Source organism: Mesoplodon mirus (genome assembly GCF_964341445.2).
Source record: "Mesoplodon mirus genome assembly, chromosome: 13".
Lineage (NCBI taxonomy): Eukaryota > Metazoa > Chordata > Mammalia > Artiodactyla > Ziphiidae > Mesoplodon > Mesoplodon mirus.
In genome coordinates, this window is record NC_138989.1 from 17,073,818 (window position 1) to 17,097,037 (window position 23,220).

Here is a 23,220-nt window from a genome sequence, read left to right on the forward strand (position 1 = left end):
TGGGTCATTTGGAAACCTCCGGGCATGTTAAGGGGGACTGCCGGCGCCACCAAGGTCTGGGCATCTATGGGGCCCTTCGCCTAGCCCCTTCTCTCGCGCTCCCGGCGCTCCCGGCTACGCACCGCAGCGTCCCCTCAGCCGCCAGGGGCCGCCGGGAAGCGGGGCTCCTCGAGCGCGGGGCGGGGCAAGGGGCGGGGCGCGGCGGTACCTGGGCCGCCGGGGAGCCGGGGGTGGGCTCTTCTGGGACAGCCGGCGGTCCCCCCCCAGATTCGCACCGCCAGCCGCCGGGGAGCTCGGGGCTCCAGGCGTAGAGGCTGCGCTGTCACATGGGCGGCGGCGACGGGGCCGCATTTAAGCGGCCGGGGGACGGCGCCCGCCTCCAGCGCGTCCTCGGGCTCGGCTCCCGCCGGGCGCCCCGCTCTCTGCCCGCCGGGGGCCCAGCGCCGCGCCGCACCGCGCCGCCCCCGCCGGGCCATGCGAGCGCGGGCCCCGCCGCGATGAGCTCGCACATCGCTAAAAGCGAGTCCAAGACGTCGCTGCTGAAGGCGGCGGCGAGCGGGGGCAGCCGGGCTCCCCGCCACGGCCCTGCCCGGGAGCCAGTGCTGTCCAGCCGCCGGCTGCCCGGCCCCTGCCCGGGCACGCCGCCGCCGTCCGGGGACCCCAGTTTGCGGAGGCCCCTGTGCCGGCCAGCGCCGCGAGAGGAGGGCGCGCGGGGGAGCCGGCGCGGGCTCCCCCAGGCGCACTGCAGGCCCCGGGAGGCGCCGCCGGCCGCGGCGTCCCGACCTTCGCCGCCGTCGCCGCTGCCGCCGGCCCGCGGGCGGGATGGGGAGGAACGGGGGCTGTCCCCGGCGCTCGGCCTCCGGGGCTCTCTGCGAGCCCCAGGTCGCGGGGACTCAGCTCCAGCCGCCGCGTCCGAGGCAGACCCGTTCCTTCACCAGCTGCGCCCCATGCTCAGCTCCGCCTTCGGCCAGGTAAGGGCCGCGCCTCCCGCCCGCTCCCTGGAGAGGCGCTCGGGACCCTGCCGCGGCTGCGCGCCCACAGCCCTCCTCCCGCTGCCCGCGGGTCCCCGGGTCACGCTCCTCTGGTCCTCCCGCCGCCTGGCGCCCTAGCCCGCGCGCCTCCTCCCCCGTGCCTGATTCAGCACCCTGTGCGCTGTCCACGCTCCGGGCATCTTCAGGGCGAGGCCCCACCGCCTAGCCTCCCTCCACTTGCCGGAATGGGCCAGTCCTGGACGGGAGCGACCTCCACAAACCGCCTGGAAATTTGCAGGGGTCAAGGAGGGGTGCTCCGAGCAGGTGGCACCAAACCCACTCCTCCGGCCTCTGGCCAAGACGGCCAATGAGCGACCCAAGAGAGCAATGGGCATGGAGTCTGGGGATCAAGAGTGGGGACCTCGGGGTACACAGCCTTGCTTGGGGATGAGGGACCCTAGCCATTGCCTGTGGTGGCCCCAAAGGCCTGGGAAAAGTTAGGACAGCTAAAAATATGAGAAAAGAGAAGTGTCTGGGTAGGCATGGAGGGATGCACAGAGCTATGGCTCAAACTGGAACTTTGGGGGTATTTTAAGGAGGTTGTCATCTAGGGATGCCATTAAGACGGTAGTGGGCAGTTGTCGAGTTGTGGGACATGGAATAACACCCAGAGACCCCTAGTCTGAGTTAGTGAGTATTCTAGGGTCAGAAAGGTCACTAAGGGGTCATGAATGACTCGTTTTGTTTCTTTTAAGAACCCCAAGCAGCTGGGCATCTGCCCTTTAAAAATGGCCCCGTGGTCATAATCCAGGTCTACAGTTAGGGGCTGTGCTGCTGGGGAGAGAGGCTCAGCAGAAAGGAACCTGTGAACTCCTGAGCAAAGCCAGGATTTCCTGTAGTTCTGAGTCCATAATTAAATCAAACTCGTTGGCACAGCATGGACACAGTTCTGGAGCAGCCGAGGAGGGGTGTAACACAGGTCTGATCAGAGTGTCGCGTGCTGTGTGGGCGAAGGTGGGGCCTGTGCGTTTCTGTGCTAGGATGTAGCGTAAAGAAGCCGTTTCAAGCTCCTGGCTTGCCATGCTGGATCAGAACTCCAAGGAGGCCGTGCGTGTTTTGCTTCAGATCTGCACATTCCTTTTCAAAATACTACTCTGCAGTGGCTGATGCCGGTGGAGGCATGAAGGCAGCTGACATGAAGGCAGCTGCACGTAGACTCGGGTTGCACGGGGCTGCTGTGGTGGCGTGATAGGGCAGCAGTGTGGCTTTGTTCCTGCCAGGAGCCCTCGTTAGCCAAGTTACCGGGAAACGGTTCTCCAGAGTAGAGATTTAAATGCAGAGCTGTGAAAGTTAGTGCAGTGATATGTTGAAGAGTTGACTGCAGTGGCTTCTGTATTAGTGAGGGGGTGTCAGGTGTTAGGGCAGGAGTGGTCTGGATTGCAAAAGGGATACTGTGTCGTTGAATTGGTGACAACTATTCATCCATTTATCCAATATATTTTGATTGCCTACTTTGCCCAGGCATTTGCTGGGCACTATGGAGACGAAAGTGGACAGGATAGCCCGGGTTCTGGCTATTTTGGAGCTTACCATCTACCAGTGTGGAAGGGTAGGTCATTGGCCCAGGATCACACACTTTCTGGTTATTTAGTTTGCTGGTGATCTGACTTCGTTTCTGGAAAAAGGGCCCTTTCTTTCCAGTCTTGCAGAAGTTGCCTGCCTGGGCCCTTTGTGAGCTCAGAGCATTTCAGCTCATGTGCTTTTCTTCTTCTACTTCCTCAGTCATAAAATGAAGGCTGTTTTCCAGTTCCATGTTCTGAAATGTCACCAGGGTCACCTGAGTCAGGAAGAACTGGAAGGTCCCATCAAATATTTACTACCTCCCTCTGGAAGCTCTTGTCCCTGGAGCTGCAGGCTTTCTCTTTAAAGCTGGGCACATCCCGTCTGGCCTTCCTGCTGACGGCTCCAAGGCATCTGCTCCAGCAACGGTAACAGTAAGAAAACCCGGCCTGGGACTTTGTGTCAGAGTCTCCAGTCTCCTGCAAGAATTAGGCTTTCCATCCCTTCTCTTTGCATTGAGATTTCTGTCCTTAGAGACAGGGTCAGGACCAAGAGAAGGGAAATGAGATTCTGAATATAGAAACTTTCAGATAGGATCTGCTTTGGGCAAAATACAGCCCTGGGGAAGTATATTTTTCATGTCTCCCAAGTTCCTTTTTTTTGTTTTTTTTAACCTTCAGTGAATCGTTTGACCTCAGTAAGCCTATGTTTCTTTATCTGCAAAATAGGGATAATCATAGTATCTTAATGGGTTTTCGGGGGGAATTAAAGGGGATATGGAGATATGCACAGAGCTTGGCCCAGAGCAAGGGTCTATGGATGTTAGTTATTATTATTGTTGTTGTTGTTGATTAACTACCAAGGACTGTGTCCGAACTTCTTTCCATTTGTGATAGAGCCAGGGAGGGCCAGGGGCCAAAGTGACACTGAAGGTACCAAGATGGACTCCTTCATTAGGGGGAACAGGAATTAGGGTTCTTCCAGTGACCTAACAGAGCATCCTTACTGCCTGCAGGGAGATGGTGTGGTTTTGAGGCTAAGGCATGGAATGGTAGTTTAGGAGTTAGAGCTGCAGGTTCCAATCCCAGCAATGTTACTTCCTATTGCTGTGACCTTGGGCCTGTTATTTTCTCTCTCCGGTCTGGGTTTCTTCATCCAGAAATGAGATTGACAAAAAACTACCTTGCAGAGCTCTTATGAGGGTTATACAAGATTAAGGATGTCAAATGGGCTGGCTCAGAGTGAGTGCTGGAAAAGGGCACAGGCTTCATTAACACTATTATTAGTAGAGTAATTGTCAGAACGAGGGCCTGCGTCAGGTAGTTTGAAAGCTGTCTCTGAGCCAAGTGAGGAGGGCCATTAAAAGAAGGAGCTGAGAGGGCCTCCCTGGTGGCGCAGTAGTTGAGAGTCCGCCTGCTGATGCAGGGGATGCGGGTTCGTGCCCCGGTCTGGGAGGATCCCATATGCCGCGGAGCGGCTGGGCCCGTGAGCCATGGCCGCTGGGCCTGCGCGTCCGGAGCCTGTGCTCCGCAACGGGAGAGGCCACAACAGTGAGAGGCCTGCATACCGCAAAAAGAAAAAAAAAAAAAAAAAAAAAAGAAGGAGCTGAGGGACTTCCCTGGTGGTGCAGTCGTTAAGAACCCGCCTGCCAATGCAGGGGACACGGGTTCGAGCCCTGGTCCGGGAGGATCCCACATGCCGCGGAGCAACTAAGCCCATGCGCCACAACTACTGAGCCCACATGCCACAACAACTGAAGCCCGCGTGCCTAGAGCCCATGCTCCACAACAAAGAGAGGCCACCGCAATGAGAAGCCTGTGCACCGCAACGAAGAGTAGCCCCCGCTCGCTGCACCTAGGGAAAGCCCGCGTGCAGCAATGAAGACCCAAAATAAATTAATTAAATAAATTTAAAAAAAAAACAAAAAAAAGGAGCTGAATGACAAAGGACCTCCTCTAGTACCCTCTTTGTGGCCAGCTAAGGACAAGCCACCCAGCTGCCTAGAGAGAAGATGTGGTATCAAAAATTAACTCAGGACAGGCATGACTTGGGGGCAACTCTTGGCACTGGGTCTAGGAAAACTATTTTAAGAATAGTCTTTCTGTTCCTTCCCCTAAGTTTGGGAAGAAACACCTCTTGTAGACGAGGCAAAGAGGAAAAAAACCCATAGCTCTGTCCCATCCTTCCCCTTTCTTTAACTATAGAGACATCTCTTCTGATTTGAGTAGGCTAGCCCAATTCTCAAACTGCTTTGTACGTAAGAGGGTCAAGGTATTTAATGCGTGAATGAATGAATCTCCAGCCTCTGCACTTCAGTTTCTTGGTTCCTATAGCTTAGATGAGGGAGAGGGACCGTACGGTTTGGATCCTAACGGATTCAAGTGCACCAGGCCTGTGTACCTAGAATGATGGCTTGTGAATATTACTTACTCCTGCCCAGCCAAGTCACTCCCTACTGCTCTCTGAGAGGGCTGGGAGTCCCTGTGGCCTTTCTCTGGGTCCTGGGGAAGGGGAAGAGAAGGTCAGTTTGTGGTTGAGATCAATCGTAGATGATAGGTGTCAGTTCGTAGGTTTTGCAGATGCAACATTGGCACTTTCAACCTCTGTCTAGAGCCCAGTAAACAATGGACAAAGTATCTTCTCATTATCTTATCTTCATAGCAACCTGTGAAACTTAGCATTATCTTGCCCCATTTTAGAGAGGAGAAAACAGGCTCAAGAAAGGGGAAGTGGCTTGTCCAAAGGTCACAGTGTAAGTAAAAGGCAGGACTGTGATGTGGTGTGTCTGTCTCCAAACAACCTGCCAGTGCCACACCATGCTGGCCAGTGGAAAGTCACAGAAGCGTGTTTCCTATTTGTCAGAAGCATCCACAAAGCACTTCTCCGGTTACGACCCAGCTTTCCCCAAGTGTCTTAACACTGGGCTGCCATCCAAGTTCAAATGCTGGTGATAGGACTGATCAGGGCCCAGAGCCAGCCTCCCTCCTAATCAGGAATCATCAGCAATGGGTTTATCCTTCTCATCCCTCTGATCCTATTATTCCATTCCAGAACTCTAAGCATGGCTTCTGGAGGCCCAGGGGCTGCTGCCACGGTGCATAGGGGTGGGGAGGCGGGGCCGTGGGATGTGCTTCACTCCTTAGGGAAGCCCCCACCATTCAGCCCTCTGTGAAATTTTCTGCCAAAGGTCAAGCCATCTGCCTCCTCAAGATCAGTAGTTACTCCCGTCACACAGAACCACCACACACCCCATCTGTTCAACCTAAAATAGATTAAGCAAGCTCGGGGTTGGAATCCTGAATCCCTGGCTGCCCTTAAGCCTCAAGCTGGTGTCAGCACCCTCTTCGCTAAAGAAGGATGGGATTTCTTCCAAGTGCATGGACTTTTCCACAAGGGCCTGGTTTTGCTGTCTCCTGTCTCCTTGTCTCTAAGGACAGAGGCCTATCCCAAGGTCGACAGATGGGTGCTGTGCTCTGAACTGGCCTGTGGGGGGCAGGAGTCACCAGGTCTGAGCCTGTGGGTGCCCTGCTGAGTGAATGGAGGCCCTGCTGGGCCCTTTAGGACCAACATCGCCACTGGGCAGGGGAAGGGGCACCTTCTATGTGCCTGGAACTGTGCCAAGCCCTTTGCATGTATTATCTCATTAACTCCTCACAAGAGTCCTATGAAGGAAGGGTTATTAGAGTACCCACTTTATAAATACAGAAACTGAGGCTCAGAAAGATTAAGAAGTCCTCAAGGTCACATGGTTGGTAGGCAGGTGGGCAAGATTTGAACGCAGGTCTGTCCGACTCTGTATGCTGGGCTCTTTACCTCTAGATCAGTGGTTCTCAACACTGGCTGCAGGTTAGAATTACCTGGAGTATTAAACAACTCCAGGGGCTCACCTACACCTACTCCATCAGCATCTCTGGGGAAGGTCCCTAGTGATTCTAGTCTGCAGCCACCATTCAGAACCCCTGCTTCACACTGTGCTGACTTTTCATGTATCCACCCGTTTAGTTCATATGAATTGGATTTGTACCTGGAGCCTAACTCATCTCCCCTCTGGGGTCCGCAGTGAGACCTAGCTTTTCAAAAGAGTCTGCAGATGGTCAGTGTTCTACATTTTGTCTACAAGTCTTTCCTGATCCTTCCACACTAAGTCAGACCCCTGTCTCACATTCTTAGAGTGTTTGTGTTTCTCCTTCATAGCATTTACCTGAACTGAGATTAAGTATGTTGATAGCCCTTTAATATCTCCTGCCCGCCTGCCAGAATGTGAGCTCCCTGAAAGCAGGGACCATGTGTATCTTGTTTCCACAACTTTCCCAGAGCCAAGCACATGGGACAAATGATACTTCCTTCTTCCGTTTTAATAATTCCTTATCCAGTACCTGTCCTGTGCCACGCACTTTCCCCACACGCACCGTATCACCAGGCGAGGGAACTGAGGGCTGCCATGTGAGCACTCAGGAGCCGCGGGGCCAGGACTCAACCCCAGACCTCCAGATCCTTCCCATCCATCTGAGTCCGTTGCTCTTCCCACAACCCTGCCATCACGCTCTGTTTCCGAGGAACAGGTCTTTGAAGAAGGCATTTTTGTTGGCTCTCCCCATACCAGCTCCCCAGCAGCATCTTCACCCCCTTTCCTGCCCTTTAAGTGTCAACAGCGCACCCCCAGCCCCACCCAGGCTTCTCCTTCTGGCCTCCAGAGGCCGGAACCAAGCTGCTGAGCAACTCCCCCGACTAAAATAAACCATTGCATCGTCGTCAGCGGCACGGTCCTCAAAAGCTATCCAGGGGCCTCCCTCCCCAGCTCCCTGGGAGCTGGCCTGTGGCACCTTCTGGGCGGCGTCCCCATCCATCTCCCCCTAACGGGAGCTCTGACCAGCCACCCAAAACTGTACAAAAATTCCTGCGAGAGGAGCCCCTCTGGACTGAAACTCTCAGCCGTGCGTGTAAATGGTTTTGCTTCAGGGCCTGGGAAAAGCTCGGCTTCCCAGCCTATCTCTGGTGCCCCCTGCTGGGAAAAGCCGGGTGCAGGGAAACGGGGACACTTCCTCTCCTGGGTCATCTGGCTGGGGCTGTAGGTCACAGAGGTGACATCTGAGGCTTGAGATGAATTCACATCAAAGCTGGAAGCTGGAGGGACGAGGACGTGCCAGTTACCTAAAAAGTTTCATTCATGGGACCTTGAAGACCGCTTTGTAAAGGGCGGCCTCTCTGCACCCCGAAGGAAACCGGTGAAAGATCCTCTATGGGGATCAGGCAGAGGATTAGGAGGTCTGTCGCCCTCGCTCGCTCACGGCCGCCCGCCGTGCCAGCACTGCCTCCATCAGGACCCCCTCAGGGCCGGCTCTTGATTTCCCTTGGGTTGGAGAGAGCGCGCACAGTGAAGGGAGCCGAAGGAGCTGCGTCGGCTCAGCTGTGCTTCCAGCCCTGGAGCCTCATCCCGTTTCGGTGAGGAGGCAAGTGTGAAAAATGGAGCGTGATGGAGACTCGTCACAAGATCTCCCAGGGCCTCGCTGGAGCTGCCTGCTCTCAATCCAGCTGCCATGGCGGCGGTGATTGAGATGCGTGTTTGTCCCTGAGCACCTGTGTGTGTGTGTGTGTGTGTGTGTGTGTGTGTGTGTGTGTGTGTGTGTGTGAATGTGAATGCACACATAAGGTTGGAAGCTGGGAGGCACCCTGGCTTTGGGGGTCCAAACTAGCCTGCTTCCCCTTCTGGGTCTGCTGGCCTAATTCCCAGCTGCAGCTGCCATTCTGGGCTCCCCTCCCCGAGGCAATCTCCCTGCAGATTTGACAGCCAGAGAGGAGGGGCCGAGGGAAGGGGAATGGACCGGGGAGAGGACTCAGCTGTAATCTGATGTAGATGATCCGGCAGCCTTCTCCAGCTAGGCTGCCCTTTGCCATCAGCTCTCCGGGCAATTTCCTCTATGCCTGCACTCTCCCCTCCTGCCTTCATCTCCTTAAGAAAGTGTCCAGAAAGTTAAACCCACACACATGAACACACACACAATCTACCCAAAAAAAAAAAAAAATCTGGGAACAGGAGCAGGCAGACAAGTGAGAGAGCACGCGCGCAAGAGAGAGGACTCAGATCGGTCTTGGAGGAAGAACGGCGCAGGCAGAGGGAGGCTAGGGTTGGTGGGGACCCAGACTAAGGTCTCTTAGCCCCCAGGAGCCTCCTTCATGGACCCGGGGGTCCTGAGAGGGGCTGCCTCAGCTTAGGATGGGCAACTGTGTCAAGTCTCCACTGAGAAATCTCTCAAGGAAGGTATGTTTCTGGAGTTCCTAAGACCTGGGGCGGGGGATTGGGGCATCTTGCCCTCTCCCCCAGAAGTTGGGGGCAGAGAGGGTGGGCATCTGAAGCTTGCTACCCTTCCCGTGGGTTCTGTCTAGAGCTGCTTCCCTGTTTCTACCTCCAGATTCCCTCCTATCACATTTTTCTATGTCCCAGGCTCTGAGCTGAAGTTGGGACTTAAAGCTGCATGGGGCGCTGTGTTTGGGAATTTGTGCAAGATTTAGGGAAAAAACCACGTAGCTCCATGAAAAGCGTGGATCTTTAGGATGTGAGTGGACAGACCCCCTTGGAGCCAACAGGATCAGAAGAGGGTTGAGCTGGGCTTTGACCCTGCTGCTGCTGGTTCCTTCCCGGCAGTAGGATGGGGGCTCATTCAGCTCCTTTGAGGGTCTCTGAGCCTCTCTGGTGGTCTCTAAGCCTTCAGAGTTGTGGGTTTTGAAGTAGATCGCCTTGTTCCTGAGAGGAACCAAACCAGGTGTCCCCTTCCACCCTTGATAATTCTTGAGTCAGATCAGAGACTCACAGCTAGGACCAGACTGGTTTGGGGCCCCAGGGTTGTTTCCGTCGAGAAACAGAGTGTACAGCAAAGGCGTCTGTAAGTTGCTTTCTGTAGTGGATGTATTGCTTATACACCACGATAATATCCTTTTGCAAGAATCCTTTTTGGAAAGCAAATAATCACCTCCAAAGCATCTTTCTTGCAAACCTGGGCTTACTTCTGTAGGGTCTTGCTTTAAGTGGGCTCTGCCTGTATTTCTAGCCCCCTGTAGTCAGGCCATAGAAGAAACTCATAGATATTACTTAAAGGAAGAAGTAATGTGAGGGATGTTTTCCTCCGAATTATTTTATTTACCAGACGAGGAACTTGATTGCCACTCAGGTTAAGTAACTTACCCAAGGTCTCAGGTTAGCTAATGGTTCCTCTACCCCCAGCCCCATTCTACCTCCTCTGTTAGTTTGACAGCCTCTCAATTTAGGACATTTCAGCCTTTTCTGCTCATCATCTTCCTCACTTAGCTAAGCTGCTCACATCAAATTCCTTTTAATCTTCACTGTTCCTTGGATCCTTCTGAGGGTTGACTGTTTCTTCTGTGCACACACCCCCCAATCATCTGTCATCTTAAAGGAGAGTCTTTTGCATCAGAGGTGGCCTCCACACTGTTGCAGAGAAGCAGAAACGGATCTGAATTAGTTTAGAGGACAACAGGGCGAAGGCCCTTTCCCTGGGTTCTGTCCAGAGTTTAAAGAGGTGAACTCAAGAACAGGTATTGTCCTCCTGTCCTACCCAACCCATCTTCCCTTATACAGCAGAGTGCTTAAGAGTCAGACTTCTCAGGTCTCCTCTTTCTAGCCATGTGACCTTGGATAAGTTACTTGACCCGTCTGGGTCTCAGTTCCTTTGTCCATCAAGTGGAAATACTAACATCTACCTCCAAAGGTGATTTTGGGGGCTAAAGGAAGAGCTGGGAACACTGCCTGGAATATAGTACTCAGTAAATGTTAGCTAGTGTTATTAGCATCATAATCATAATTTTTCCACTCTGGGTTTTCTGAGAAGGGGGATGGAAATAAAAAGGGAAATAGGAGAGGTTTTGCGTCCATGGAGTAGGGCTAAAGATCATAAAACGTATTGCATTCAGTTTCATGTTTTTTTATAATAGTAATCATTGCTTCTTCCTGAATATCTGCAAGACCTCCAACACCTGTTATCTCATTTGCTCTTTTCCACCAAGTAGTTCTCTTGGCTATTTTCTAGAGAAAGGAGCTGGACTCAGAGATAAGAGCGTTCCTATGATCCCACAGCCAACCAGAAGCAGAGCTGAGATGTAAACCCTGGTCTGTGTAAATCCAGAGCTGGTATTTTTTGTTTTTTGGGGTTTCTTTTTTGAATGTTATTTATTTATTTATTTTCTTATACAGCAGGTTCTTATTAGTTATCTATTTTATACATATTAGTATACATATGTCAATCCCAATCTGGTATTTTGTGAGCCTCTGTGAGAGGCTGCCTCTCTCTTTTTCCTGCTGTCAGAGATGTTATTCATAGATTCACGAACCTGACCTTACAGGTCATCTTAGTCCAAATTCCCACTCACTGGGCAGTGCTCTCGTCCACCTCACCAAGTGCTTCCTCACTCAACTTCTCCTTGAATACCTTCAGTGAGAGGGAGCACGTGCTTGGCGAGCTTGTGCTGTTAGAGAGCTGTTAGGTCATGAGTCGTGCCAGCCCCTTCTGTTGCCCTGCCACACTCAGGAGACGTCCCCTCGGTGCCAGGAAACATTGTCAGCCTGTGGGCCGCTGCCCACTTGGCTTCCTAAGTAGTAGCTGGGAATTAGTAATGGAAGGAGGAGGCCTCCTGCAGGCTCTGAGCAGGGCAGGACTGGGCTGTCAGGTACCATCACTGGCCAGGGAAGAACAGAAGCGTCCTGGGGCAACTTGGTGCCAGGCAGGGTTAAGATCAAGAGACGCAGTGGAAATTTCCCAGCCATCACTGGTTCCTCCTTCGTGGGAGCAAATGTTTCTCTGTCCTTCTCACTTCTTTCCTGATTGGCAAATATTCTCCCACTTCTTTTGCAGCCAGAAGTAAATGCCTTCTGGCATCCAGCATCTCTTAAGTCGCATCATCATCATCATTGTCATCATCGTTGTCATCATCATTGTCATCACCATGGCAACTCTACACAGTCAGCTCTTACGATGCTCTAGGCACCATGCAATAGCCCATTTACCTCTCACCGAATCCTCTGAGTTGCCCTGATCATACCCATTGGACAGAGAAGGAAACCAGAGCCCAGAGAGGTCAAGTGACCTGCCGAAGGTCACATAGCAAGCAAGCGGCAAGCCAGAATTTGTCCCCAAGACTGTCTGAGTCCAAAGCCAGTTATACTCAAGCTCCTCTCGGAATTCTGTGCTGCCTGCTGCCTGCTTCTGGGCGTGCTCATCCAAGCCAACTGAGTGAGACTCAGCCAGAAACGAAAAGGCTGATTCTCTACAAACATCTCCTGAGATTGTTTCCTGGGGTTAAGCCACGGTCGGCTCCTGGGCTCCCTCTGTCAGGAAGGTCTCTCTGGTCCTGCCCTGGCTCTAGCCAGGTCCCTGAAGCCTATGTGAGTGTGGCCGAGGCTCTGAACCTCTCCTGGTCATCAAACCAGAATGGACCCTGGTCATGTCTGACACCCCTCAAGTTCTAAGATTACCTAGGGTGACCCTTTTTTGCACTCACTGGACTCAGGCCTCGGACTGAGGTCCAGCACCTCGGGTCTGAGTTGCTGCTTTCCCTTTGAGGGGCCAGAATATTGCTCCTTCGTCTCTAGTCCTGGAAGAGGCTTAGGAAGTTGGAAGAGAGTCTAGACTATAGCTCCACAGTGTGGGGCTCCGGGGAGGAGGACCACGAGGACAGGGTGAGATGGGGGAGGTTGCCCTGCTTGGCCGCCTAGGAGGACAGGCTACCTGTTAGGTCGTGGGGCCTTCCTTGAGCTGGAGGAAACTGTTAGAAAGCAGGTGCAGCAGGATAGACGGGCAGGGCATGCAGCTCTGGTGTTCTTGGACAAAGACAGCCCGCTAAGTTTCCACCACTCTCTCTTTCCTTGGAAGGTTTGGCTCCAAATCCCCACACCAGGGGGGAGGCATCAAGCTCAGGGCCGAAGGCAGACTGCCCTGACCTGGATTCTGGGGGGGATGCTGGGCATCCTGGCCGGGAGGCTGGGGTGGAAGAGAATACTGTGTCTGGATGCCGCTGTTGCCCTAAGGGGACGGTCTGTGGGCAGTGTTGACTTTTTATAGCTGCATCAGGGAAGAGGGTGGGCTGGCCGTGGCCTGGGAGCACAGCTATATTCGGCCAGCAGAGAGGGCCCCTGCCTCAGCCTCTAGAGGTCCTGCAGACTGGGCTGGGCAGGGAGCCAGTGAAGGCGGGGGGGACGAGGAGAATTGCTGGTGGTAGAGAGCGTCTAGTCTCGAGGCCACACACTAGGTGGAATCTGACCCATAGATGTGCTTTGTTTAGCCCACCTGGTGCTTTAAATCAGAAGATCTGGCAACACTGGGCTGGAGTTACATAATGTTGTCCCTTCAAAGGGGACACACAGCATCCATTTTGCCCCAGGCCCTGCCTCTCACACCTGCCTGCTTCATTTCTGTTCACTGTGGCACCTGTGTCTGCAACCTCCGATCTTGCAGACTAGCTGAGCCTGCTCTTTGTGTCACCAGTTCTGATGGTCCTCACTGTCTTCCAGTGGGTTCCAGTGGGGGTAGGGTCAGAGGTCAGTCTGACCGGGGAGCTTAGCCCCAGGAATTGCGCTGGGACATTGGGAGCATCTTGGGAAAGGACATTATTCCCTGAATGAACAGAAGCCTCCCTCTGCCTGCTTCTCCCTCTGAGCTTCTGCATGCACACAAGTGTGTGGTTCTGTGCACGTGTGTGTGTATGTGTGTTTGTGTCTGCACTTGGGCCACACAGAGGGTATCAGACCCACCTCTCCCTGGAGCATCCGTTTTGGCCGAGGATCGGGGACTCCACCTGTTGGACCAGTTTGATGCCTGCCCCAGAGCATCCTGAGGGCTCTCTGCACCCTGCTGTTTGCCTCGCAAGGTCTGCTCTTGAGAAGGGCCCCTTCTAGGACCAGGAGCCAGGCTGGGGCCAGGAGGACCCAGCTGGGCAGGGAGGTGATGCCCTGCCTTTCTTTTGTATTTGCTTGGTGCTGGCTGAAGATGCGCCAGGAGGAGACCAGCTATACGGTGGTGCAGACGAGTGAGGAAGGGCTGGCGGCCAGCGGCGAGCTCCCCGGACCGCTCCTGATGCTGGCCCAGAACTGCGCCGTCATGCACAACCTGCTGGGCCCGGCCTGCATTTTCCTGCGTAAGGGCTTCGCGGAGAACAGGCAGCCTGTACGTAAGTTGGCCCCGGTGGAGCCGCGCTCGACTTGGCTTCACAGGGCGTGAGGAAGGAGGTGCTGGGAAGAAGAGGGGGCTCTGTACTCAGCAGTGCGCGTCCCCCAACGGATACACCTCAAACCCGCCACTTGTGAATCTGACCCCCAAAGTTTCCCACTGATGGCTGCAAAGCCCTGGTGAGTCCACATCCACCAGCAAGAAATAATAGCAGCTAATATTGCTTGGAGTTTTTGGTTTTTTTTGAGCACTTACTATGTGCCAGGCACTGTGCTAAGTGCGTTGGCTCATCACCTCCCTTAAGCCTCAGAGCAACTCCAAGAGGTAGGTACTATTATCCTCCCCATTTTACAGATGAGGAAACTGAGTTGGAGAGGTAACATGCTCAAGGTAACATCTGGTGGGTGATAGAGGTGGGATTCAGATTCAGGGATACTGACTCAAAGACCTCCTGTGCTCTGAACAACAGTACTGAATATGCAGCACCATCCAGTAGAACTTACTGTGGAAACACTGCCCAATCTGCGCTGCCCTCCCTCTACAGTAGCCACTAGCCACATGTGGCCACCGAGCCCTTGAAGTGTGGCTAGTGCAACTGAGGAAGTGAATTATTAATTTTCTTTGATTCCAATTCCAACTTAAATAGTCACATGTGGCCATTGCTTTGGACGGCCTCCCATGCGTATCTGAACAGTCACAGAGAGGAGGGTATTAACAGTGATGTTATAGATTCAAACATCAGTAGGTTTAAATGCCACCTGTTAAACACTTTACACATCTTGCCTCACAGATGCTTACAAAGGCCGTGTAAGGTGAGTACTGGTATTAACCCATTTTACAGATGAGGAGACTGTGGCACACACAGTTGAAGGAACCTGCCTAAGGTCCTACATCTAGGAAGCAGCAGATCTGGGCTTTGCCCTTGAGTCCGTCTGACTCTAGAGGCCAAGCTCTTCCCCCGACTGCTTAAGTTGAGGAGTGAGGGGTGTGGTGGGCTCCATTCCCACCTGACCCCCCAAATCAGTGCTCATGGTTTCTCTGCCCCATCGGTGGGCATCCCCGGCTCTACTACACATCCTCCCGCTGCTCTGCCCTGAGGAGTGTATGATTCAGGGACCAGCCAGCAGGACTCAGTTGGACCAGCTCCGGCCACGGGCACACTGCCAAGGGGTACCCAGCTTTTTTGTTCCCTGGCTCTGGGTTTATAAGAAGTAGGGTGGGGGCTGCAGAGCTGGGTCCTGGAGATGTGAGAGGCTACTTGAGGCCTGCAGGGTGGGAAGGGTTGTGTCACTTGTCCCAGTGAGCATACTCTGCACGTGTGAGTGCATGCATATAGTCGCTGACACTTTCACTTACTGGGGGTACCGGGCATTGTAAAAGACATTCTTTTTGGTCACCCAAGATCCCAGTCTGACTGGAGCAGCTAGTGGGTGATAGAGGTAGGATTAGGTAGGTATTACAGGGCGTGACAACCCCTCCCTGTGCACAGTGACAGGTTTTTAAAGTGGAAGTCCTCACAGTCATTTCAAAGAAACAGACACCTTGAGGTGAGTCCTACCTTCAGCTAAAAATGCCGCTAGCAGGACCTGGTAGCCTGCAGCCTACTCGTTCCAGGCTCACGTACGCTGTCAGCACTGTCCTACCACGTACGGCCACTTCTGAGAGCTGGGTCCTTCCTGCGCAGCTGGTAGTCCCACAAAATGTTGCTCAGCAGCCCCTTTCTAGAAGATTCTCAGATTTTCCAGCACTGGGGTCCCTTGCCCTGGGGCCAGTTTGGAGCAGGTGGGCAGCAGCCTCTCACCCGCCCTGGCCCTATTGGCTAGAGCAGCCTGTGTGCACAGCTGAGATGCCTCACGCTCGCTGTGGCCCGCTCGCTGTGGCACACCCGTGTGTCTGTGTTTGCGATCGGTGTGCCCACACCTGGTGTGCACTTCCTCAGGGCGGACACACCCTGCCCCGTGTTCTCCCTGCCCAAAGGCAGAGAGCTGTGACATATGGAGAGGATGAGCCCGGTGGACCAGTTTTGGAGCCTGCTAAGCATGTCCATCTGGGCACTGCATCCATTTCATGCCAGTCTGTCTCCCTCCTGGGCAGGCCTGGGGCGACTGACGCCTCACCAGCCGGAGCCTGCCCCCTGCTTCCTCTGGGCCTGCTCTTTGGAGACTTCTCTGCCATCTGTTCAGATGCCTCGTCCCAGGGCTTCCTTGACTCCCCAAGGAGACCTGGACACTGTTTGAGGCCGCAGACGTGCGCTTTGGACCCTGGCAGCCGCCAGAGGCACTGGCAGCCCCCAGGGTCCTATGCTGTGTCCTGTGACAGGGCGAGGTATAGGATGGGGGTCCAACTGGAGAAGGTGGGGCGGTGCCCAGGAAGCAGGGCACAGCCTCATCCTGCCTCCGCTCCCTCGGCTCTTCCTCCGCCTCCTGTTCCTCCCTCTTGGGTGCCTGTCTGGGCCCCCACTTCCCCCCCAGCCCCTCGCTTCTCCCATTGCTTTGCAGGCCTCTTCTCCACTGCTCTTCCTGGTTTCTTTGGGTAGAGCCCTCTTCTTTCTGTTGTGACCTCCTGCTAACCCCGTTTTATTTACAGGTTTTGGCCTCCAGACCAGCCCTGTTCGTTGACACATTCTTGTGTCTGGAATAAGGGGCTGGGGGCCCAGAGGTTCTGTACCCAGGCTGGAGAGGGCATCTCCCATGTCTGTGGGACAGGTGGGGCTGCATCCTTTCGCCTCCAGGACATGGTCCAGGCACGCCTCCGCTGCTGCTCCATCACCTCCCGCCCAGTGCCTGCTGCCACTGGGACGGCCCTCAGCTGGGCATTGTATGACTTCTGGGCCCCTTGCAGCTGCTAATAGGACATGTTCTTTTGTTTCAGGACAGATCACTGCGGCCAGAGGAGATTGAAGGTAAGAACTGGCCCCTTAGGGGAGAGGGTTGCTCAACCATCCAGAAAGATAAGGAGAGGGAGGTGGGTGGGAAGAGAGGCAGAGATATCTCGGCCTCCTGCAAACGGGGCCTGGTGCAGAGCCAGGCATCCTCTGTGGAGCCAGGCGTTGGAGGAATGCAAGAGTCAGCAGGCCCTCGGGCTGCCTCTGCCCCAGAGACTCTGCAGGTCATCCCCTCACCCCCCCACCCCCATCCACAACCAACCCTCCCCCACTTCCTTTGCTTCCCCAGAGCTCCGGGAGGCCTTCAGAGAGTTTGACAAAGACAAGGACGGCTACATCAACTGCAGGGACCTGGGCAACTGCATGCGCACCATGGGCTACATGCCCACCGAGATGGAGCTTATTGAGCTGTCTCAGCAGATCAACATGAACCGTGAGTCCCTCCAGCGGGTACCTCCTTCCCTCCCCAGCCTCGCCCTTGCTGTCCTCCTCCTGGGTTCAAGTTCTCGGCCCACCTCTTCCCAGCTCTGTGACCTGGGGCAAACTACTCTCTCTGTGCCTCTGTTTGCTCACCTGTAAACTGAGGGGTGGAATAGAGCACAGGAAGTCAGTTGGGGGCACGTTTATTTCTTTATTATTTTTTCGTGGTTTATTCATTTATTTTTTATTTTTATTTTTGGTAACAGCTTTACTGAGATATAATTCATAAACCATACAATTGACTCACTTAAAGCATGCACTTCAGTGGCTTCTAGTGTATTTAAAGTTGTGCAACCATCACCACAATCAATTTCAGAATATTTTCATGGCCCCCAAAAGAAACCCTGTATCACTTTGCCATTACCCCCAAGTCCCTCCCCAGCCCTAGGCAACCACTAATCTACTTTCTGTCTAAGCAGGTTTGCCTATTCTGGAAGTTTCTTTTTTTTTTTGCCGTATGCGGGCCTCTCACTGTTGTGGCCTCTCCCATTGCGGAGCACAGGCTCCGGACGCGCAGGCCCAGCGGCCATGGCTCACGGGCCCAGCCGCTCCGCGGCATGTGGAATCTTCCCAGACCGGGGCACGAACCCGTGTCCCCTGCATTGGCAGGCGGACTCTCAACCACTGCGCCACCAGGGAAGCCCTGGAAGTTTCTTTTTTATTTTTATTGAAGTATGCTTGATTTGCAATATTATATTAGTTTCAGGTGTACAACACAGTGATTCAAAAATTTTTATATATTATACTCTATTTAAAGTTATTATAAAATATTGGCCCTATTCCCTGTGCTGTATACTCTATCCTTGTAGCTTATTTATTTTATACATAGTAGTTGGCATCCCTTAATCCCCCGTCCCTATCTCACCCCTCCTCCCACTTCCCTCTCCCCACTGGTGACCACTAGTTTGTTTCTGTATCTGAGAGTCTGTTTTTCTTTTTTGGACATATTTAAAACAGCCAAATACCTGGCACACAGTAAGAGGTGAACAGAGGATGCCATTATTATGTTTTTCTCTGTCTTCATTTTCATTCTCCCAGGAGCAGACCGGGAGATAGGGCTTTGAGTGCGGTAGTTTACTCCGTAGGGGCAGGACGGCATCGGTAGGGGGTAGGGAGATGAGGGGGCGGAGACAGGAGCCAAGGCACGAGGCACTGGAGCAGCTGCCACTGCGGGTGATGGAGTCTAGTTCTGCCGGGAGCTCGGGAAGCTGGTGTAGCAGGCCCACCTCGGAGTTGTCCCCAGCCCTTACCTCTCGGGCTGGGTATTTATCCCCCAAACTCAGTCACTGGCTGAAAGTGCTGTGAGCAGGCCCCAGGGGGCAGGTCCCCTGTATTTCTCCCCACTGAGGGCCACTTGGAAGGTGAGTTCTATTTGCACGAGGGAAAGGCGGGGGCAGGTGGGCCAGGTGCCCACGGCTTCTGCTTCTCTCTCTGCTTTTCTGCATGTGTGTCTCTGTCTCTCCTTCTCTGAAATTCTTTGCCTGTCTCTTTCTCCCCTCCGTATCTACCCCTGTCAACTTCCTGACTTGTTCCTTTAGTCAAACTCCAGCCACTCGCCTGAGCCATTCTGTGACAACCCCCCATCCATGGTCACCTCTGTGTCCTCATTTGGCCTTTGCTTATACCCTGGGCCTGGAGCTGGGCAGGTCAAGGAGGGTTGGCAGTTCCCTCGGTTGCCTAGTTGGAGATGGGCAGTGGTTAAATTTTAATTTTTTAAAATCTATATGTATTTATTTATTGGCTGCGCCACGTGGCATGCGGGATCTTAGTTCCCCGACCAGGGATCGAACCCGTGCCCCCTGCAGTGGAAGTGCAGAGTCTTAACCACTCGACTGCCAGGGAAGTCCCAGATGGGCAGTGGTTAGATGGATGATCCAGTCTGTTCCTCTGTCCCCAGTGGGTGGCCATGTGGATTTTGATGACTTTGTGGAGCTAATGGGACCTAAACTCCTGGCGGAGACAGCAGATATGATTGGAGTAAAGGAACTGCGAGATGCCTTCCGAGAGGTGAGTGATGGGCAGTGGACAGGCAGCGGTGGGGAGCTTGTTAGAATTCCAACCCGGGACGGAAACGTGAGCTCTGGATCCCAGACCAGGGGAAGGAGCTTGGACAGAGAAGGGATCCGGGGAAGGCGGGACAGGAAGGGGCTCAACCTCGGGATCTGCTTCCAACAGTCTTCATGTTGTAGCTACTCCTCCCTCCTTCCTGCCCTCTCTAGTTTGACACCAATGGTGATGGGGAGATAAGTACCAGTGAGTTACGAGAGGCCATGAGGAAACTCCTGGGTCATCAGGTGGGACACCGAGACATAGAGGAAATTATCCGAGATGTGGACCTCAATGGGGATGGACGAGTGGACTTTGAAGGTAGGTGGAAGTGGTTTTGAGAATGGAAGAGAAACCAGGGTAGTAGTGGGCATCCATAGAGCCCTCCACGTGTGTATCCATGATGCAATCATCAATGCACTCCAACTTTCCATCCCCCTACCCTTCCATCCTGCCACCCCTCTAATCTGCCTTCCATCCCTACACCCATCCATCCATCCAACCATCTGTCCATCTTTCCATATCTATCTTTCCATCTTTTCATCCATCTATCTCTTTATCTGTCCAGGTGCCTATTTACCCACTCACCCATGTGTAAACAGTTATCCATAGAACCATTTATCTATGGCCTTATCTATCCATCCATGCACCTATTCATTCTTCTCTACATTCACCCATGCATTCATCCATGCATCCATCTACCCATGTACCTCTCTCCATCTATCCATGCATCTCTACTTCTCAACATTCATTCATACATTTGTATATCTCTACTCATCTGCCTATATTTCTACCCATACTTCCAATGATCTGTCCATCAGTCTGTACAGTCATTTTCCCATCTCTATCCATGTACTCATTCATCCATCCATCCCTGTGTCCATCTGCCCCCATCCATCTCTCTCTATCTATCTGTCCACCTACTCCTGCATCCATCCATGTAGGTATTTTCTGAATACCACATTCCTCAACCTGACACTCAGGCCCCCTAAAATCTCTTCACGGCTCACCTCTCTGGCCACAGCTCCTACCATTCCTTCACTCACACTCCACCTTAAAGCCATAGGTGGTCCATGAACCTCCTAAGCTGTCATTTGAATACGTTGTTCTTTTTGTCAGGATGCCTTTTGTCCTATTCTTCGCTGGTCCTAAATTCTATTCATCCTTCAAGACCCAGCAGTGGGGCCACTCCCTCAAACACTGCTTTCCTCATTCCCCAGATTGAACTTCCTATTTTCTGGGCTTTCACAACACCTCAGGCTCACCCTCATTCTTCACACTGGCCCCTAAATGCTAGTTATATCTCTGCTTGACTCTGAACTTTTGGAGAGGAGGAACTCCGCTTTCTTTATCTCTGTCATTCCCACAGAACTCAGTACCGGACACATAATGAATGCTCAGTAAAAGTGTTTTTAAAATAACCAATAATAATCATAATAGTGATCATCTATAACTGTACACTTATTGTATACCAGTCACTGTACTAAGTAGCTTTACACATATTATCTCATTTAATTTTCATGATGACTCTAAGGACTGCACATTATTACCTCATGTTATAGATGAGGAAACTGAGGCTCAGAGAAGTAATATAACTTGCTAACTGGTAAGAGGCAGAGCTGGGTCATAAACTCAGGCCTGGAATCTCAACCACTACATACATTACACTGTACATGACACCGTCCGAGGCACCATGGGATACAGGAAAAACAACAAACAAACAGCAAAACATTGATTCTGCACTCCAGGAACGTGCATTCTGAGCAGAAAGGCAAGGTAAACACGAGCAAGACTGTGAATATGTCCAGAACACAAAGGCTGAGAGGCCTTTTCTGGGGAGTAGCTGGTCTTCAAGGTCAGAGAGTGTGGCAATGGAGAGAAGGCTTTGCTACCACGAGAGCTGAACATTTCAGGTCACCCCATGTCCAGGTAGTGACTCCTACAGATGCTGGCTCTTCCCTGAAAGCCCAGCATCCCCCATTCATTCTATCAGCATGTGTTGTACACCTAGTGTGTGCCGAGACCTGATCCCTGCCTTGAGGAGCCCAAGACCAGCAAGGAAAGCCGAAGCCAGCAGTATAGTCCATGCTGTTTGGGGGAAGTACCGTAGGCTGTGGGGCACAGTGGTGGCACCTTTGCCAAGCTGGGAGGGGGGATTAGGGAAGACTTCCTGGAGGAGGCTATAAGTAAGTAGAGCCCTAAGAGATGAGTAGGAGCCAGCAGGTGAAAAAGAAGGAAGAGATATTTACCCAAAGGAATTGAAAACTTATATCTACACAGAAAACTGCAAACAGATTTGTTGTTTATAGTAGCTTTACTCATAATTGCCAAAACTTGGAAGCAACCAAGACGTCCTTCAGTGGGTGAATGGATAAATTAACTATGGTATATCCAGACAATGGAATATTACTCAGAGTTGAAAAGAAATGAGCTATAGGGGCTTCCCTGGTGGCGCAGTGGTTGAGAGTCCGCCTGCCGATGCAGGGGACACGGGTTCGTGCCCCGGTCCGGGAAGATCCCACATGCCGCGGAGCCGCTGGGCCCGTGAGCCATGGCCGCTGGGCCTGCGCGTCCAGAGCCTGTGCTCCGCAGCGGGAGAGGCCACAACAGTGAGAGGCCCATGTACCTCAAAAAAAAAAAAAAAAAAAAAGAGCTCTCAAGTGATAAAAAGACATGGAAGAACCTTAAATGCGTAGTAAGTGAAAGCAGCCAGTCTGAAAAGGCTACATACTTTGTGATTCCAACGATATGACATTCTGGAAAAGACAAAACTGTGGAGACGGTGAAAAGATCAGTGGTTGCCAGGGGTTGTGAGGAGAGGGAGGGATGAGGACAGGGAACACAGAGAATTTTTAGGGCAATAAAACTATTCTGTATGATAGTACAATAGGGATACATGTCATTATACATTTGCCCAAACCCACAGAATGTCCAATACGGAGGATGAATCCTAATGTAACCGTGGACTTGGGGTGATAATGACGTGTCAGCGTAGCTTTATTGACTGTAACCAACGTCCTGCTCTGCTGGAGGATGTTGACGATGGAGGAGACCGTGCGTGTGTATGGCAGGCAGGGAGCGTGTGGGAAATCTGTACCTTCTGCTCGATTTTGCTGTGAACCTAAAACTGGTCTAAAAAATGAAGTCTAGTTAAAAGAGAAGGGAGCAGGGATAGGCTGCAGGAAAGCTGAGAGGTGAACGGGAGGGGCGTGTGTTGGTTGCCCCTGAGGCGCTGACAGGGAGCTCTGTGGAGTCAGAGCTTAGTGGCTGGAGGTGAGTGGTGACAGGTGAGGCTGGAGATGTCAGCTGGGGCCAGAACAGGGAGGCCCTGGGGTCGTGTCAGGATCCAGCACGTTATCCAGTGGGGACCATGAGAGGTTTAAGAGGGGTCAGATACGCAGATAGAAAGCTCCTGCTAGCTGCTGTGTAGAAGGTGGATTGGAAGATGCTGGATGGGGGAAATTCTCTGGCCGTCCAGTGGTTAGGATTCCGCGCTCCCACTGCAGGGGGCGCGGTTGGATCCCTGGTGGGGGAACTAAGATCCCGCATGCCGTGTGGCGCGGGCAAAAAAAAAAAAAAAAAGAAGATCCTGGGTGGACGGTGGGGACCAGCATCAGTCAGGGGCCGCGGCAACAGACACGGGGCCACCGATCCGAGGGAGGTTTGGAGGCAGCGTCCTGGGCCCTGACTGCTGCTTTCTCCCCACCCCCTCCTGTGCACCCCACCGCAGAGTTTGTCCGGATGATGTCCCGCTGAGGCCGCCAGGGCCCCTGCAGGACTGCCAAGCTCCACGGGCGGGGAGAGGAGGAGCCGGAGCTCGCCTCATCCCGCCGCCGCCGCCGCCGCCGCCGCCGCCGCCGCCGCCCAGAGCCCGGGACGTACTGGCGGATGGGGCCTGCCTGCACCCCGGGGAGGTGCCCACCCCGGACCCCCGCCCCTCCGCACTGTGAAAGACTCACGACTCCTGCAACTGGAAAGGGGGGCGCCCGCCGACGAGGAGGCCACCGTGCCAGGCCGGCGGAAGTCAGGCCGGGCGCCGAGTGCCATAGACCCAGCCGCTGCTGGCTGGGGGCGCCCCACACAGCATGTCTGCCCCCCGGGGCAG

The 23,220-nt window shown here is 53.4% G+C and overlaps 1 protein-coding gene across 4 annotated transcripts; it reads left to right on the forward strand.

The window, feature by feature from the left end:
* Positions 1 to 326: 326 nt before the first annotated feature.
* CABP1 (calcium binding protein 1) lies at positions 327 to 23,092 on the forward strand (the record flags this gene model as incomplete). 4 transcript variants are annotated; one of them, XM_082640562.1, is made up of 7 exons in its annotated part: positions 327 to 971; positions 13,526 to 13,702; positions 16,577 to 16,607; positions 16,879 to 17,022; positions 18,967 to 19,076; positions 19,289 to 19,436; positions 22,846 to 23,092. In XM_082640562.1, the coding sequence occupies 7 exons, from the start codon at positions 327 to 329 to the stop codon at positions 22,869 to 22,871; spliced, it is 1,281 nt and encodes a 426-aa protein (XP_082496688.1). In that variant the 3' UTR covers positions 22,872 to 23,092. The 4 variants fall into 4 exon arrangements, with proteins under 4 accessions (XP_082496688.1, XP_082496689.1, XP_082496690.1 ...); XM_082640564.1 differs by lacking the exon at positions 327 to 971 and adding an exon at positions 8,746 to 8,790; XM_082640563.1 differs by lacking the exon at positions 13,526 to 13,702.
* Positions 23,093 to 23,220: the final 128 nt, after the last annotated feature.